The 19,062-nt window shown below is 41.6% G+C and overlaps 1 protein-coding gene across 1 annotated transcript in view; it reads right to left on the reverse strand.

Moving 5' to 3' along the window:
- tspoap1 (TSPO associated protein 1) overlaps positions 1-19,062 on the reverse strand; it is a gene marked incomplete at its 5' end in the record, with an annotated part of 39,633 nt that overhangs the window by 9,482 nt on the left and 11,089 nt on the right. Inside the window, 19 exons of the mRNA XM_010767484.1 lie at positions 566-665; positions 1,670-2,341; positions 2,608-2,763; positions 3,599-3,994; positions 4,363-4,827; positions 5,376-5,527; positions 6,920-7,789; positions 7,876-7,985; positions 8,082-8,188; positions 9,642-9,841; positions 10,249-10,338; positions 11,212-11,392; positions 12,725-12,757; positions 13,397-13,447; positions 13,661-13,765; positions 13,843-13,965; positions 14,159-14,248; positions 14,839-14,922; positions 16,597-16,764. Of these exons, the coding sequence (XP_010765786.1) occupies positions 566-665; positions 1,670-2,341; positions 2,608-2,763; positions 3,599-3,994; positions 4,363-4,827; positions 5,376-5,527; positions 6,920-7,789; positions 7,876-7,985; positions 8,082-8,188; positions 9,642-9,841; positions 10,249-10,338; positions 11,212-11,392; positions 12,725-12,757; positions 13,397-13,447; positions 13,661-13,765; positions 13,843-13,965; positions 14,159-14,248; positions 14,839-14,922; positions 16,597-16,764 (4,153 nt within the window). The remainder of the gene's footprint in view (positions 1-565; positions 666-1,669; positions 2,342-2,607; positions 2,764-3,598; positions 3,995-4,362; positions 4,828-5,375; positions 5,528-6,919; positions 7,790-7,875; positions 7,986-8,081; positions 8,189-9,641; positions 9,842-10,248; positions 10,339-11,211; positions 11,393-12,724; positions 12,758-13,396; positions 13,448-13,660; positions 13,766-13,842; positions 13,966-14,158; positions 14,249-14,838; positions 14,923-16,596; positions 16,765-19,062) is intronic.

Genomic DNA, 19,062 nt, shown 5'->3' on the forward strand with positions numbered 1-19,062 from the left:
CTATCTCATTAGGAGGAATCAGCCCATCTGTGGCAAGAGTCACGGGCAACACACTTTCACATCCTCAATGATCTTCTAGTAGATAGAGTTAGAACTTCTCCCTGCTCCCTTCCTCTATCTGCATGCACATGTGTGTGTGTGTGTGTGTGTGTGTGTAGTCAACCGTGCACCACACACATTTACCAGAAAGTTTAGGTTTATTAAATTAAAGAGCAGCCTGTATCCTTGCTGAGAAGATTACAAAGGGACGTGACTTTCTCACCGCAGGCCGTTTCTTTGCTGGCTAATCGAGGTTACTATTTCAATGTGTTCAATGTCACTTCCTCCTGCCATGACAAGCCACTTTGCGTTAAGCCGTTTCTCAGCTTAGCAGCATCTCTTGCACTTCTTCTCTGCAGATACAACCCCTCCATTCCTACACAACGTGCTAATCTGACCACCATCATGTGAGAGAGAGAGAGGGAGAGGGTGAGGCTTGCCAACAGTAAGCACAGGTGTCTCAGCTTCAACAAGAGAGAGAAAGAAATCAAGAAACAGGAAGAGGAAAGAGGAAAGAGTGTCTCACCTCTGAGTTGTCTGGCCTGTGAGGAAGCTGGTTTACAAGGGGGCTCACCCTGTACCCCCCACGATGGACCCGCCTCAACTGGAGGGATCTGACTGGGCTCCTACAAAAAAAGGGAACAAGAACATTTGAAAAAACATCTAATTCAGAAAAATTACTACTGGGGAGAAGAGGGAACCTTAGGGGGGAAATGTACAGAAAATGCAGCTGTCCATGTTTAAAATAATCTATGTTTTATCCAATGCCAATTTAATTTCCAGCATTGTCCACATGAAGATATTTCCTTTTGGTGGGGATACAGGACAGTTTAAAGTGCATATACTGTAAGCCAATGCAGGATAAGACAAAGGGGGCCGGTTAACAAGTTGTACGAGGACATGAAAGCAACAGGAAGTGAAGTCAGACAGAGGGAGAAAATAATCAAATTGCCCGATCCATCTTAGTTGTATGCCTCCGAGTTCATCAATCCCTTAAAAATCGATGCCTGCATTTTTAAAGTTGTGCATCACAAAAGCTTATGTGTTATGACGCCAAACACTGCGTGCAAGCTGCTGGAACAAGAGGTACACAAAAGAGGGAAAATAGTCTTACATGTGGCTTCATTTCACAAAGAAAAATAACAACATTGGCGCTTGTAATATTTGTGTAAGGACTAACAAATAGTTATTTATAAAACAGCTGCGTGGATGCTAAAAACCTATGTAGAACAAACGTTTGTTCCACACAGAAAATTGATAAGAAATAAATAAGTGAACCTGAGTGATAAGCAGAATTGATAATAGAATACAATCTTATCAATTGACATCCATATTTCAAAATCTGAAGCCACAGGTTGATGATTAAATGTTTTTTTAAATATTGCAACTACTTTCTTAGCAACTCAACTGCCATGCCATCAAAAATATATACTTCAAACCAAAAATATAGCACAGAATGTGCTCCCTAACCTCCTCGTCACTATGGTGATGATGATGTTACTCGCTAATGAACAGAGGAGTTTTTTGTTATCTACTAAAAAGGACTCGGAGGGATTGATCCACAGTGCTACAGGGAGGAGGAGGGGGTGGGACAACAAACCCATCGCAGATTTCCTGCAGCAACATTTACCGGCGGGTCAGCTTTCATTCCTCTGCGGTGAGCGGGTCTGCCGTGCTCCATCGGAGCCCCCTCCACCCACCACTCAGAACACATCTGCTCCATCCCCACCTCCTCGTCTGTGCCGTAATCCACGTCGATCTCCACCTCGTGACCTAGGGGCGGCCTCAGAGTCTGTTTCACCTGGCTGACCGGGTGAGTTCTTGGCGGGATGAGTCCGGGGTTCATGGCGGCGGCCATCTGACTCCTGATCATGGCCTCCCTCCTGAGGCGGTCCCCGAGGCCTTTGAGCAGCGATCTGTCTCTGCTGTAGGGGGGAACCTGGGGGGGACAGCGGACCCGCCTGCTGCTGGGACCCTCATATAAACTCATGTCTTCTTCTTCAGGGTAACCCATGTGCTGCGTCCGAGGCCTGTGCCGGAGTAAAGGCTCTTTGGTTAGGGTTCTGGGATCCCTGTTGAAGTGGTGATGGTGAGGGGGTAAGTTGTGGTGATGCGGGTAATGCTGGGGGTCATGGTGGGGGCTGGGCCAGTGCCGAGGATGACCACGGCGGGCTAAACGCTCCTCTTGACTGCTATCTTCCTCAGGGACGATGAACTGCTGGTCGTGGTGCACCTCAGGGGGCAACTTAAGAATCCTCTCAGGTAGCTCCTCCTCACTGTCTGGATTCCGCACATTGCGTGACTACAAGGTCAAATGTCAAATTGAGCAAGAATGCATTGGTGATGGTGAGATTGGATAGTATTTTTCGGTGAAAATAAAAAAAGTGCAGAAAAACAGAAGGCAATCCGATCATGCAAAAGGAAAGAGAAAAGAAAGAGAAAGAAAAAACAGAAATAATCAAGCACGGTCACAAGCATGACAAGGCCACTGAATGATAACTGAACTATGCAAGAAAAGCTGAAAGCAGCACATCTTCCACAGGATATGCAATGCACTCATTCCTTTACCATGTTGGACCTGACAGTGTAGCCCCTGGCCTGTGCGTCTCCGAAGTGGTCCGAGTAGAGTTCCTCCTCCTCCTCCTCCAGGATGTCCGACAGATCTGAATGGCTTTTTTCTGCGAGGTAGTCACTGGGAGGCTCCACAAGCCCTCTGCTGTAACTCTGAAATGAAAGGCGTTGACATTATTAAACAAACTATCCAATTGACCAGACACCTTGAATCCCTTTTTAGTAATTCCATTGAATGTAGATTAAGATATATTAATCTGCAAGTGAAACAATAACATGTTGCAGATACATATACTGCTAAAGGTATCAGATTATTAAGGCCTTCGTCTGGCATTGGCCACATGCATTTACCCTAACGAAATAGCACTGGTAATAGCTAGCGTTAATCAAATATGTATTAATTTGTGATATAGGCTTGCCTTATACAGAAGCCAAAATGTGAAGAAATTCAAGCTCAAATGCAGTTTTGCATTATGCATCGTCTTTATTTATTTAACATTATAAAATTATATTTAAAATTTCCACTCAACAAATACTTTGACTGAATACGTAGATGTTAATCAGGGTTTTTTCAGTTCCCCAAGTTAATTGAAGACTATATAAGTCCTTTATTGTCAGATATAATACATTTAGAAATGTGAAAGCTTGGGTCTAGAATTATTTATTATTATATTTACATTTCTAAGAAATTCCCATATGGCTAACTTGGATATTTTTCAGCCGGATGCAGGTTAAAATGTTGTACCCTTTAAATCGAAGAAATAGTGTTTAGGGATCTATTACAGCCACTTTATTTGTAAATGTTCTATCTAATCTACTTCATATAAAAACTGCCTTTTTTTTTACCTTTAAAATGATTACATCAATGGTTATTGGTCAATATAACAACACTTTTGAAGGACTCAACCAAAAATGTAATTCGTCCTTTTCAAATGAGCATTATTTTTTCTCGTAAAGAGAAACTACTTCAAACAGTGGTTGTGCTGACCTGCTGGTTCCTGCTGTATGTCGGCTCTGGATCGTGTCTCAGGAACTCCTCCATGGACACCATGCGGGTGTTCTCCTGATCCTCCTCCGCATCAGACTCCAGCGGTGAGGAGCTGGGGGGTCGGTGGATGTTAATGTCCTGAGGGTTAAGGAGGTCCGTGATTGGGGCTTTGGGCGGGGTAGGGATGCGCTCAGGGGTCCCGAGCTTGGCACTGACACTGGGGTCCTCGATGAAGTCTGAGATGGATGGGAAAGGACGGATGATCCCAGGGCTGTCGGGGTCTCTGCGCTGCTCCAACACTGCTGCCACTGCTGCTGCTACCATCACTGGGGCTGGGGCAGCTACTGCTACTGGAGGTGGTCTAGGGGCTGAGGAGGTCGGGGAGATCACGTTCACCTGATGATGAGAAACACAGTCAATTCACAATTTAGTTCACTTGATTTCTGTAGAAATCGACAAGGTTTAGGATAACTTTAATATATTTTATATAAATAATATGCTAAATTAGCTATTATTAGTTCCTGTTTGAGGTGTACACATGGATTTACAGACAGGCATCATTTAAAAAAGAAGTATTCTAAGGCAAGTATAGGATCAATTTGAAAGCAGATTGATGGATGTTTATTTATGATGGACAAAGACTAACCCTTCACCCTCCACACCACCCTGTAGAGGCATCGCTAATAGTTCAAAAACCTCTGATCTAGAAAGATAAACACATAGTTGCCCCGTTATGCACGCAAGGATGGAAGAGTAATGTTTACCACTGGAATAATGTTGGAGGCTGCAGGTAATGTGGCCTCACACGCAGCAAAGGCAGCAGCAGAGGAGGGGTTGGCCCAGGCGTTCACATATGAAGCAGACCAGTGAAGAGGTTCTGAGTGGAGAGCATAAGAAGGGTTGGCAGCAGCCTCCCCTGCGAGGCCAGAGGTGTCTGAGTCTGATGGCAGCATGGAGACTTTGGCAGCAGAGTTCCCATAGGACGGAGGTGAGGACAGGCTATTGACTCCTGTAGGGGTGCAGGGCTGAGGTGGCATAACTGGGGCGGGGAGGGCCGGTCCTGCCATGATGGCAGCCAGCTTGGTGGGCACATTGACTGGCAGAGAGTCGCAGGACTCCCCGTGGACGGACATGGTGCGGACAGTGAGCTCCTGAGCTGCTAGCAGAGACTGCATCTGAGACGGGCCCAGCAGCGCACTGCCCGCTGTGGGGGAAGACACCTCCAGCACCTTGATAGGACAACAGTTACAATCATTTAATTCACACATCATATTGACATTATAAAACTTCTGACAAAAAGTCAGAAGGAAAAGTACAAATTTAAAACAAATAGGTTTAGAACTTAGCATGGTTATCATCTAAACACTGATACAATAGGTTGTGGTGGCTAAACAAGGGCAGCCAACATGTCATCTCTGCCGTGGATGTTTTTATACGTTTTTAGAACAAGAAATCACATTTGCTATTGGCAATGCAAGCTTTTTATGTCTGTTACTAGAGACAAATATTTGAAGAGTCAAAAGTGTCATTTACTTTTGTTGTTAACAATATGATTTCAGTTAGATGTGGCTAGGTCAGAGAAATAGAATATATAACCTTACATCTTTGCTCAGAACATCTTAGCCTTTCTTACCCCCATGTGTTAATAAACTATAGGTTATGAACTACATTTGAAATGATAAACTGTGAAATTATCCGTTATTTTATCTGTTGAAGAAATAATGCATTTTATGTATCCATAAGAGCAATGTTTAACAATAAATCACCAAGTTTTTACCTTCTTCTTGTCAGCATATATAGTGTATCCAGTGACCCTGACTCCGTTGGAGGTCCCGGTAGCATCTATAGTGACAGGCAGCCAGCTGATGAGGGCGATGCCGGGGGAGGGGCCGTGCTCCAGCTGGACATCCAGAGGAGCATCAGGGGGACCTGCAAAGCCAGTGGCAAGCAACACATGAAGACGTTTTTAATATAAATATAGAATAGAGTAATATATAAAATTGAAAACATGGTTCAAGGGTTTAAAAAGGGTTCTCTCAATGGGAATATTACTCTACAGAGAACAAGTCTAAACTCTAAACTCTAACGGGACATTAAGAAACTTAAGATGAATATACCTGAGTTCCAAGACTGTGGGCTTGAGACTAAAGCAAATTTGAATGATCATTTAGAGAAACACGAATCAAATCCAATACGACACCAATCACAAATATGCATTTAAAAGTCCTAATATCTATTCAGTAAAATGAAATGTTGTTGAGTGACATCAATGACCAAGTCCTTGCTTTGAGCTTCACACAGATTTCCAATTCTTTGAGCCTACCCTTTAATTCTGGCACAATGCTTTGTTGGCAGGGCACGGAAATATGAAACATAATGACAAAGGGCACTTTAGGATAATGAAACCCCTTTGAAGTAATGCATTCTGTGCCAAGGTGGTTTTGCTGCTTAGTAAAAGAGAGGCGAGTCAGAGCAGCACACAAGAGCAGCTCTCATGAATAAACGGATGTCCTTGTGTGGGAGGTAGACAATCAACTGATTATAAGATATCATATGAATAGAGTGCTGCAAGGGTGACGTTTTTTAGAACATCACCGAAGATAGCATCGTCCTTTACAAAAAGTCAATCAGATTTTTCATTTCATATTGGATAATTGCAGAAAACAAGATTTGTGTCAAACAAACAAGCGCTTATGATACCTTCACTTTAAGTTGAGCAGATAATATTCACACAAGAACACAATTTTCACCATTAGTAAAAATCTAACGTTATAGGCAATAACTAAACATTGGTGCATGTCTTCTACATCAGCACCAGTGAGCTAAAGGCTCTTTAGCCACTTGTTAACAACAACCTCTTTAAGACTCGTTTAGTAGCTTCAAAATTCACCACACTGACAAATATTATGTCTTAGAAAAAAAACAAGAGACAGTCTTTATTTCATGAATCTAACCAAAAATCTATTTGTATAAACACTAAAGGATATGCATTAAAATAAAGTGACTTTTAAGTGCATTTGAACTAATGCAAGCTTAGGATTTTCTAATTATATAACTGGAGCAGCTTATTTTAAACACATAATGTACTTATTACTTATATATTTCTCGCTACACTATCAGGCTGTAGTTATTATTTTTAAAAGATTATTTTTTGAAAACGTTTCATCTGCATTGAACATTTTAGGCAATTGCTCCAGTCAATCATAAAAGTTTGATATGATTTCATTTTTAATGAAGCAATGTTTGTCCTATTGGGGTCTCATATACTACGTGTTGGTGTAGTTAGCATGGCTCCCTTAGAGAATATCTGATAATCCTGACCTGCCATCAGTGTGGTGAAGGTGATGGTGGCGCTCCTGTGTTCCCGGCGCTCCACAGGTAACTCCCATGGCGTGCGGTGCGGCCGCGCCTCCACCTTGACCATGTACTGCATGCTGGGCAGGAGGTTATTGAGGCACAGCGAGCAGCAGCCAGCCTTCACCAGCTCACACTCCTCATCGTTCAAGGACACAATGTGCACATAGTTACTGTTGCTGGGCAGCCAGGACAGGTAGGAAGAGGTGGCGGTGATCCTCTCCACACGCAGCTGCGTGGGCGCCACACACACGTCCCGACCGACCAGCATGCTGCAGCGCATCTGGTCCGACGGGCCCTTCTCCGTCAGGCTCTGCACTGACACGCGGTAGGCCTTGAGGTTTATGTCCAGCCTCTCCAGCACTGCTTTGGTCTGGGCCCCGAAGGGCACGTTGAGCCGCAGCTCCTGGTCCACAAACACATTGTAACTCCACACATTGCCCCAGCCAGCCGGCACCAGCGGAGGGTCCCAGCCGATGATGATGCTCTTGGCAAGCTGCTTGATGAGGGTAAGCTTACGTGGGTAAGGCACAACGTCCACTCCCACTTCCTCCAAGTCCAGGTCCAGGCCGTTGGTGAGGGGGGCTGGGACAGCCAAGGCCAATGCTGAATCTGAGGGGGCTGAGGGGGGGGGCACGGCAGCCGGGGCAGCTGGGGCCGCGGTTCTGCCTATCTGGAGATGATGCTGGTGGCTGGCACTGTGCAGGCTGCTGTCTAGCAGCGAGTTATGGGACATGTCCCCCGTCTCTGGGTGGTGAGTGCTCATGATGTCATCGTCCGATACGCGTTCCACAAAGTTAGAGGGGACCAGCCCTCTCCGTCCGTCCATCAGCTCACCTGCAAGGGATCACATTGAACACTGAGTACCATGTCAAGACAGTAATATAAAAATGTAGATGCAACAAATGTTACATTATATTTACCTTCATAGAAGCCATCGTCATCCATGTCTCCATACATGTAGATGTATTCTCCGGCAGTGAGTGGAAGCTCCACCTCAGGGTTGTCATTGGGGCCGTCATATGGATTATAGCTGTAGAAATGAATGATTAGCAAGGAAGTTACTTTTTTTTTTAATCACACATTAGCAAACTGTTGAAACAGTGAGTCAGCTCATGATTTAGTTTACCTGTATCTTGCAATGAAGACCTGAAGTTTTGCCGCTGCTCTGCTGGTTGTGAAAGGAACCGGGGCGACGTCAATATCCAGCTCCTCCACTTCACTGGCGGTGTCCACCTGAGAACACCATGGACAGAAGATGACGTTTGTGCAAGCAACTTATATGTTTCATTTAGTTTTGATGAAACTGTTCGCTGGGCTTGCTAAGTACAAATCTGGAGTTGAAAAGTGAGTTTTTCTATTTTTATTATACTAATTATATTTGAGAACAAAAACAGTAGTCCCATGTGTTCAACGTCAATAAATGAAAAAATAAAATAGCTGTTTGTCAGAAAGTACAGGTCTGACATTCAACTGTGGAATTTATGAACTCATAACAAGTTATAACGTGCATGCACACATGTGCAAAAAAAAACAATCGTATCGAAAACATTTAATAAACATAATTCTAACATAGACTTTGACTAATGATTAAAGCATCCAATCCAGATATTAGGACTAAAAAAGACAGAACAAATGTGTCATTCTTCTCTAGCATACACTATGGGCACAGAACGTAAATCCATAAAAGAAAATGGGAATATACTGTGTAAAATATATTTGTTATATGGTGATCTAATATCAACAAGTTTGTGGAGAAACACAGTTGTACCTGAGAATAGTTTCCATAAACAGTAGTTACACGCATCACAACAGAGGGCTTGTATATTTATAGCTCCCTGGGAAAACCTTTTCAAGGATAATCACTTACAACTACTACTGTATAACCTTCACAATCCATAGCGCCAAATTAATTATCTCACTACATTTGAGCTTTATTGAAATGTGGTCAGACAAGGATAGTCTAGTTGAAAAGACCACCGACCTGTCTGTCCTGCAGAACCAGACCAAAAATAATTAATCATGGGGAATCCTCATAACCCTATGAATGAGCAGAGGGAGCTTGAGCATATTCAGCTACAGTGTATGCTCGCGTGAGATGACATGGAGGCTAAGGAGGGATTTCAATCCATTAAATCCACGCAATCAATCTGATCGTGCATAGCTTTTCGTTTTGGTAATCTTGATGAGCATTCTGCATGTCTGTGTGGAAACAAAGAAAGCAGGAGAGATGCATGCAGCGGGAGTCCTGCGTCATGACATAACCTACGACCAACACCTTACCCAGCACATGCAGGTGTTAAGGCAGCTTTCAAATGTAGTAGCCATCTTACTGGGGTTTCACAACGTTTTTTTAAGTGTTAATTCATTCCTATACACTGTTTTATAATATGAGAGGTGAAATATATTCTTACTGTAGGTTTCGGCCAATATCGCTTTACCTTGAAAGCAGCAACTATTTTTACAATAGGTTAATCATGAAATCTATTGCAAAAATGTCAGCTTCTAAATATGTGGATTTCCTGCTTTCTCCTATTTATATCCTATTAAAGTGAACATCGTTGGGATCTGACAAAACTAGACAGTACAACACATCACCTTGGACTTTGAGAAACAGGAATGGACATTTTTCACTATTTTCTGACCTTTACTCCTGATTCTGTGACACGTTACAAGTGATGCACTGTACCTCGTGAGTTGGGCTTGATTTGTGAGGGCTGAGGTGCGTGTCAGACTTGGGGGTGAGGTGCGTGGGCTCTGACTTGCTGGAGGAAGACTTGCTGACGCTGATGGTGGGCAGCTCTCGATGCTTGGTGACGGGCGAGCGCTCCACCCTGGACAGCCCTGCAGCGTGGGGGGTGGACCCGAGACGCAGCGCAGCGGCCACATCTAGTTAAAAAGGGAAAGAGGATATACATAATCCACGACTTGAATAGACAGCGCCGACCCTCACTAGTTAAACTGGTCCACGAGCGGCAAGGTGGGTCAGGTCGCTGGTTGACATGCAGGAAGGCTTAAGGTTGAACCTGGCTGATTAAACAGAGAAGGAGAAATCCCGTCTCCATCTCCATCTGTCTGAGGTCAGAGGTCTCACTACCTTGTGTCACACCAGAACTGTTAAGGGGCTTAACCAATTCACTTCTCACCTCAGCACAAGAGCGTGACCCTCATGCGCTGGTGAGTGTTACAGGCAGTGCTGGACTGTGACGGTGTGGGTGAGATAATGGGGGAGAACATGCCGTGCTTTTGTGACACATTTATAATGGGGCGGAGAGAGTACCGAGCGGAGCATTTACCCTCAGGGCAGGAGAGAGTGTCACCTCCCTCGAGACTCCAGAAGGCTATCTCGCCCAGAGACACCATATCCCATGAGCCATCAGTGCAGTCTAAACACATATGAAGAGTGTAAGGAAAGAGAGGTTGAAGACATTTGTGGGATGGATACACTAAGAAAGATATAGATGATTTTTGCACTAGTGCTTTTATTTTTTGGGGAAGTGTGGCTGGTATTACAATATTATAGATTTCTAAGAGGGAAGGGACATTTGAAATGCCTAGGCCTTTATTTCACAGCTGAGATTAAGCTCAGTTTGTATTTGTGATGCTTAAAAGAGAAACACGGGTTAAAAAACATCCCATGTGACGTTACTGTTTAAGGGGAAACTACACATTTACCAAAACTCTACCTCTAATGAAAGTTAAAAAAGTGATTTGGATGATTTGAATACATTCTGTCTTTAAGTGGACTGACGGTCTATCGAGATTCCTAAGGTACTGTATGCTTTGTTCCAGGGGACAATTATCCTTTAAATGTAGATTTCCTTTGGAATTGAATGAATCAAGTAACACCAACAAAGTGTATCCACGATGACATTACAATTATGGTTAGACAATGTCTTGAACTGTATCATTATCTTGATACAAGACTGAAAACATGAGAATACTTTATTTGTTGTCCTGAAGATCAGGTGACAGTGTAACATTAAAAGCACCACTGTGTATTTGCAAATTCACCAAAACTCATTAATTTACCACAAACATTTTGCTATTATGTTATAGCAGGTGCACATTTCGTTTTTTAATTAAATAATCCAAAGCAATGCATTTGTCTCACCAGTTCAGTAAGAGAAACAATCTGTATTGTTTAAATATAAACTCTAATGTACAGCCGATAACAGGAAGGAATAACTAACAGTCTCTCTAAACACTACTGTACTACTGTATCATGTGTGAGTACATATCACGGTGGTGTGGCTCACCTCGCTCCGAGGTCAGGCCCACCCCGTTGGTCAGAACCGAGAGGCTGGCGTTGTTGAAGAGGCTAGCGCTGGCCAGGTCCGCCTTCGAAGCCTGGAGTCGAAACTTCTCCAACTCATGGGACAGCAGGCCGAACTGTTCGCTCTGGCTGCGACATTTATCCTCCAGGTCTCGTACCTTGGACTGCACATACAGCGTGAAAACAGTTTACAAACAATGTACTTCAAATGGGAAAATCAATACATTTAAGGGCAACGGTGTGAAGAATTGTTAGCATTTACTGCGCCTTTTTATAAACATGGAACATGATTTGCTTTTGTGCACATTTATGATTATTTTGGTAGATGGATCACATTGGCAGCTTAACATTTACTTTTACGTGCTGCTAATGTAAGATATCAATAATACATTTGAAAAACAAGCACTGCAATATATTGTTAGATTTTTGTCAGTGTTGCATTTGCTAGAAGCTTCAAACACAAACAGCAGAGGAATACAGGTTTAGATGAAAGGGGAAAAAGGCGCGATGTCTTTAGCTAAGATGGGGAAACAAGAGTAAAAGTCATTTGGAGGGAGGTGCATATATAGGTTATGAGAAGTTAAAGTTGCCGCTTCTGTTTTCATTCACTTTAACAAAGCCAGTTTACAGCAGGGTTATTTATCAGGAGTTTGTCTCAGCTCTACTGAGTTTCTATATGAGTCCGATTTCACTTCAGGTTGCGGTGGCAGTTTCCTGGCAGGCTCATCAGACAGAAGCCTCTGCACGAAACTGAGTGAACAACATTTCCTGTTAGCTGTCACCTACGCAGAAAAACCTAGTGTGACAGTCAGTTGTTATGTAGCTACACTGAACTGAAGTGGAACTGCAACACAGAGGGAAATCAAATCCTCAAATAAATCCTCAACTAACACAGGAAGTCCACTAAGAAGATCAAATAACAATTTTAACCTAAGAATAAGTGTTGATACACCGTCATCTGTGAATTACCTTATTAACACATACTAGCATTACATGTGGCCACAAGGAGCATAAATAAAAAACGAATTTACTAATGTACAGAGTTAAATACACATATAGGGGTTTGGTGGTTCTATCTACAGGGGCTAAGGGAGGTTTTTATGGCAGGAAGTTAATCATTTGGCCAAGCAACAGTACCTGCATGCAGTCCAGTGTACTCTGGTTAGCAAAAAGGTCACACAAAAAAGGAAAACAAAAGTAAACATGCTTGTACAAAATATATATAAGAAAAGTGAATACACAGCAGTCTGAATCCAGGTAGGCAAGAAAATCCTGTATCACTAGAGTGCGTCTCGGCCCTCAGCAGCCAACGCCTGCCTTTGGAATTAATTAGGATATTCTGTTAAATGTAAAAAGGCAGCATGTACATAGCTCTTGAGAGCAAATGAGACTTTCTCCTGTGCTGCTTTGGGGTTTAAATAGCGACAGCAAGTGAGAGAAAAAAAGCAAGAGGAAGGAAATAAGCGTTTAAAAAAACTGGAGCAACTATACTCTACCAGCTCCCTCTGCAACACAAGCTGCGTCAATTCCTAAAATAAAATACACTTATTTTAGCAAAATGTGTGGAGAACAGAGCACAATGTATAGTAGTTAACTGGGGGAGGACTTTTTGGTGCTTTTTTCATTATTTGAAATCAGCAGCCAATCATACAGACGGGGACTTCCACTGTCATCAAATGTCTGCTTTCATTTTGAATTTACACACACTGAGAGCGAGTATAAACGTCACACAGTGGTGGAGCAGCCATCTGTTCAAACGGTTTTTCAGGGCCATGAGTGGAACAAAAATACAAGTATGAGTATTTTCTGCAACAGCTTCTCTGCCAGGTGTTCAAATAAGGAAACATGGTGCTGCAGGTTCATGCTGATTCAGTGGAAATGAGATGTATTTTGTCTATTAAACCCTGGGAGATAATTAAATATGTATACTTGTTTTACTTGGCGTAAGGGAGATAAGAAACACCTCCTTCAATAATTAATTGAGACAGAAATTCGCTAGTGTATGAGACAACTACTGAGGAAGTCTCAAATATCTTCTCAAAGTCTTTTGTGTCTGACACCATTGATTTTTGTTTTAGCAAGTCATTTTACGTTCTCGAAAGCAACTCTGAGCTTATAAAAATACTACACTGTGAAGATATAATGTGTTTGGTGTTACACAGACTTACCTCCAGCATCTGAACAACTCCTTCATGCTCCCTCTTGGCGTATAACTGAGCCTGAGGATAAATAAAAGGCATTGTAGTCCCTTTATTGTTGTTTGCTCATAAAATTCTCAAGCTCGGTTGACACCTCAGGTTTTATTGGTGCCCAAAGGTTGCCTCCTGCTGGCTGAAGCCAATCATTCCCCAAAAAATGAGCTTCCTAAGGGTTCGATTCTAGCTAGAAAATTAATAAAATGCATAAATTGTACACAAGGCTGTGGTTCTTACCCGCTGTAACCGTTTGATTTCATCCTGTTTGAACTTAAGGATAGCCAGTGCCTGATCATGTTCCAATTCCAGCTGCTGCCTTCGCTCGGCGACCTCACGCATATGCTGTTCAGAAAGAGAACAAATATCAGAAGGCCATTGTTTTCAGCGGGGGATAAAGCTGTATCTGAGCCCAGCAGTACCTTTAGGACCTGCTCTAGGTTCTCCAGTTTGGCACGGAGTCTCTGGTTCTCCTCGAGAACTGAATTGTGTTGAGCGGTCACTTCAGAGAGATCTTCCCTCAGCTCCTCATTCTCAGCCCGAGTCTGGCAAACAGGAGAAAGGAGAATTATGTCAGAATGATATTATTGACAATATTATTTTACATTTGACTGCCACACTAGTATGGACTGAAAAGTCAGAACACTTGTCCTAGGTGGGTGCTTTCTCATAATGTCAATGCACGTGCAGATCTTCTCATTTCCTTTTAAGAGCTTGTCTGAGCAGGTAGACCCTTACCTGGTCGAGCAGCAGTGCCTTCCTCCTGAGGAGATCTGCCTCCTCCTTTAGTCGCTCATTTTTGCCTCGCTCATCCTCAAGCTGGCTCTCCTGTTACCAAAACAAAACAAAAAGGTTCAGATAAAACTAAGACAAGCCATGTCTTTAAACCCATCCTTATGTCCACTATGATAGGACTGTGGCGAACAGTTCCAAACCTCATTTATAACATCAAATTGTAAATTGACCTGTTAAAGCATTTTTTTTCATTCTGTGTAAGCCTATTATTGCTGCACATTTACACATAAAGATCAGACCACACTTATATTTTCAGAATTATACTCTCTACAAAATGATTTCAGTGGTGGTGGCGAAGGATTGTTTGCGACTTCCGAAACATTTAAAATACTAACTCTAGAGTGTTCTCCAAAAGTCAAAATGTATTAAAAAAGGATAGATATAATAATTTCCGAAAATAACATATTTTAACATAACTAAACAACCTGCTTCAATCTATATTTGTTGGCGGTGAATCATTTTAAAAAAAACTTTCTTTTAAGGTGATAACATCTTAAAATATGACGAAAGACATTGCAATCTTCTAAATAAAAGCTTTTAATTGAAAAATAATTGCAGCGCTCCACCTAGGTGATGTTCAGTGGCAAAGGAAAAGCAATTATTGGAGCAAAAAGTTCTCTTACCAAATCCAGACATCTCTTCTGTCGCTTCTTTACTTCATGCTCAAGGTTTTCACATTCTTTTCTCTTCTTGCTCAGCTCACTTTCCTGCATCGACAATAACAACAAAGCAAGGAGAGTTACTCTGAATCCTAATCTCTACAAGGTTTTAAACTGCACAGACTGCGGAACAAAGGGCAGAAGAGTAGAGTCAAACCATGAACAACAACATGTAGAATATTAAATGATTTCTTTTTACGTTTTGCAATGCTGTTTACATTGGCTTTAGCTTCCATATTGACCTCAGGCTTGATGGCAATTAGGCAATACAAAGCTTAGCATGCTTTAATTATTCTAAATGCAGCTTACATGCCAGGACCAGCATAGAAGAAATCAGCTTATTTCAGACAGCAACCGGACCTCCAACCATTATTACAGCTGTGACTGTGTGTGGGGGGGAGGGGGGGGGGGGGGGCTATAGAGGAGACTACCGGCTAATTGTAGGCTACTAGCAGAGATAATGTCCCAGTGATGGCACAGGAGGACTGTAATGATAATTACACTGGAATCTGTGATCTGATTTGCTTGATTGTGCAATAAAAAAGCCTGAATAACGTATATCATAGTGTTGTTCAGTCAAATCAGTGCTGTGAAGTAAATGGACCACTGATTGGAACTTTAATGTTCTGCCAGCTGTTTCACAATTACAACTGTTTAACTCAACTTTTGGTTTTCAGGTTCTTCGGCTGCTCATAACTACATTCTGTAAACGCAACAAGGACTGCAGGAAGCGTGTGTAAAACAAACAATTTCAATCGTTTTTGAGTAGATAGAACTTTGCATTTGATATAACTTTTACAGTTTCTGAAGGCTAAATACAATGATCGGTCTGCATTATATATTGTTCTTTCAAATGTTCAATCAAACAAACCTAATAGGCTAGAACGAATAATGCAGAACGAATGTGGATATAACTCTTTTTCAAATTTTTCTTTATACATTTTCTTATTTAAATAATAATCCAAAATGTAAAAAAAAACCGCAAAGATAAAAATATGTTCCAAGTTAAAATAATTCACATTACTCCTTGTTCAGCTATAATCTGTGCCCTTTAGTTTCAAATGTATTGATGCACAGTATTAAACTAACTTATATTATGTACATGCTCACTCCCTTCATAATTATGCACATTTTAATTACGAGTTCATTAAAATGAGACAGCTGTGTGTGCAGAAATAATTCGGTTGACAGGAGTGCATCTGCAGAATATTTAGGACATCTTACAATCAGAACACTTCGCTTACAGCTTTTTAAAAGGCTACTGACACATCAGTATAAGCGCTGAGGGTAGTGCCGATACAAATTGCATGTGCTCTACTCAGTACTCATCCTGACAAAGACTGTCAACACAAAGCTGAGAGGGAATATGTTCCATTTAAGCCACGAGGCCCACTTGGAATCAGCAAGGGCAATGTGCTACTCTTCTGTTTCCAGGGGACAAGATCAAAATAATCCCAGCGTTGCATAACAGATCGGACTGTAGTTTCCTTCAGTGGCAGTCAGCTCAGCCGCAGCACTGAATTCAAGCCTTAGTTTCACATGCAAAGTTAATAGCTAGAAACATGCATTAAGGCACAATGTGCAGTTATTTCTGCTCAGAGGAGTGTAGGACTTAGAAATGACTTGTAAGAAAAAGTGTACATTTTAAAAGCCAACAAGCAATAACCAGAATTGATGCATTCTGTTACAATATCATCCGAGTTTGGTGCTAAATGCTCTCACCAGAAACTGTAGGTGCTGCTCCTCTGTGTGCTCCTCCTGATGGGAGGGGGTCGGGCTAAGGCCCGTTTGGGGCGTTACTCGCAGCCCCGACTCCTCCTCCTCTCCGGGAGTCTTCTCACACCTGGATGGAGCTTCATCTAACACCACACATGGGGTCTCTCCTACAACCTGGAGGGGACACAAACAACATCCAGTAAGTCAAATGTACCGCCATCATCTGTAAAGGCGAGAACCAAGATATTAAAAAAAGGAAAAATTGTAATCGTAATGATGTTTAACGCATTATCATTCAAGGGCTCATATGAATGTAATTCTTGTGCGTGTTTCTACGATTGTCCAGCAACTTGAGCAATTAGTATGCCTGCACAACCCCCTGCAGTGCTGAACCTGAACCTGTTCAGATAACCCAATTACTTGGCTAGGTTTACGAAAATAAGTTTTTGATTAAAATAGGCATATATGGGCCGCCATATAGTTCACCTGTTAGAGCTGGCGGCCCATGCGGAGGACCCAGGTCAAGCCAGGAACCATGTCATCTCCAATAAAGGCTAATCTGGCCCAAAAAATCCTTAAAAATAAATAAATAGGTATATCTTTGTAATTGCTGAAGTTTAAGCAATAAAACTACTTTATTTTAACCTCAAACTACTTTGGGTTAATATAGCTACGAAAATGGCATTAGGCAAGGCAAGGCAAGGCAATGTATTTGTATAGCACAATTCATACAGTGATGCAATTCAAAGTGCTTTACAGGATCAAACAGAGAAAACACAATACATTGAGAAGAAATACAAAAACACACAAAATAATTAAAAGAAAGAAAACCATGTTTAACAGTTCGAAAAATTGAACATTTACATTTTAAAAGCCATGTTAAAAATAAATGTTTTTAGACTTGATTTAAATGATTCTAAAGTGCTAGCCATTCTCAGATGTTCTGGGAAATTATGTGACAAATTAAACATGAACTTCTGGTTTGGATTAAAAATGACAATGTTTAAACTACTTGCTTGTAAAGGAAATACAACTACTTGGATTTGTTTACTCAAAGATTGTGTTTTGGATTAAAATAAGTATGTTTGAACTACTTGCTTAAGTTTAGGCAAGAAAACCACAAAGTTCACAAAAATATTGTAGATTGAGTTAAAATAACTGCGGAAATGGCGTAACGTAAGTCACATCACAATGTAAACGTTAACTTCTGCTTTCTTTTGGGACACGAACAGTGGTCTCCTGGTCTTACTACATGGGCTTTACTGTTATATATACTACAGTATGTTGCCTGTTTTGGTTTTTATGAAAACGTGGGTTAGACATAAATGTATTACGTGGATTATATACAGTTCATAATAATTCCATTGTTACATACAGTCCGAAAAAAATGTGGGTAACTTTCATTCGAGTTCATTGCGCGGCTAAGTTATATACGCATTCATTATGTAGGTAATATTCAGTATGAATACATTTCATGGGTTACTTACATACAAATGAATTACGTGGATTATTTACGAACAGATTAATTATGTGGGTTATTTACGAACAGATTAATTATGTGGGTTATTTAAATACAAATAAATGATGTGGGTTACTTTCAAATAATATAGTATGACTAGGTATAGTAGGTATAACTACGAACACTGTACAAGAGCAACCTGGGTTGTTATATTGTACAGTAACAATCAACATTAAACGCCCCACACAGTGAGGGATTAGCAGCAAGCCTCCTTCCCAGTTGTCCAACTAAAATCAAAGAATAATCCGGGGGGAATCCCTGCAGCCTGCGACAGGACTCACACACATTAGCAGGGAAGCCTGTTCTTTCTAATTAGGCAGCAGTGCAGTGACCTGAATGTTTCACAGTGGCTGTTTTCTTTGCTGTTCATTTTAAAAAGTTGTATGATTTGTCTTACTTGGATCCAGGTGGTGGACATTGGCTGACATTGGTTAAGGGTTAAGAGTGGGGAATCAGTATCTAAATTTAGAGCAAACCTACTTATGCTCAAAGTAGAACTGTGCTAGTGCAGCCAAAGCCATGACCCAATAACAGGATCAAAGGCGCGGTGTCACGAGCTGGGGAGGGGATATCTCCTTTACAACCTGCTTACTCTCAAATTGTTAGTCACTCAAAGACCTCTCAGTCCAGACTACAGCATTTCCATGGAGATACTCATATGTACGGATCATTTTATTGTATGTGTATCACTTATATGTCATTAGTTTTTTCTAATCCATTATGTCAATGAGGGTCAGAAGTTCGTTCGCCATCCCCCACTGCATTCAACATGTCCAAGATATTTAACCCCAAATTCCTCCCGGAGGCATGTCTAAGCTTTTGAAGTGTAGGTAAGTCACATTGGATGAAAGCACAAGCTAAATAACATGGAATACAATACTACGGAGAGTAAAGAAGGCAAATATTAACGAAATAAATGAGTGAGGTTAAGTGCTACAGGAGCTTATCGATGT

The sequence above is a fragment of the Notothenia coriiceps genome, unplaced genomic scaffold (genome assembly GCF_000735185.1).
Source record: "Notothenia coriiceps isolate Sejong01 unplaced genomic scaffold, NC01 NC01_scaffold00004436, whole genome shotgun sequence".
Classification (NCBI taxonomy): domain Eukaryota; kingdom Metazoa; phylum Chordata; class Actinopteri; order Perciformes; family Nototheniidae; genus Notothenia; species Notothenia coriiceps.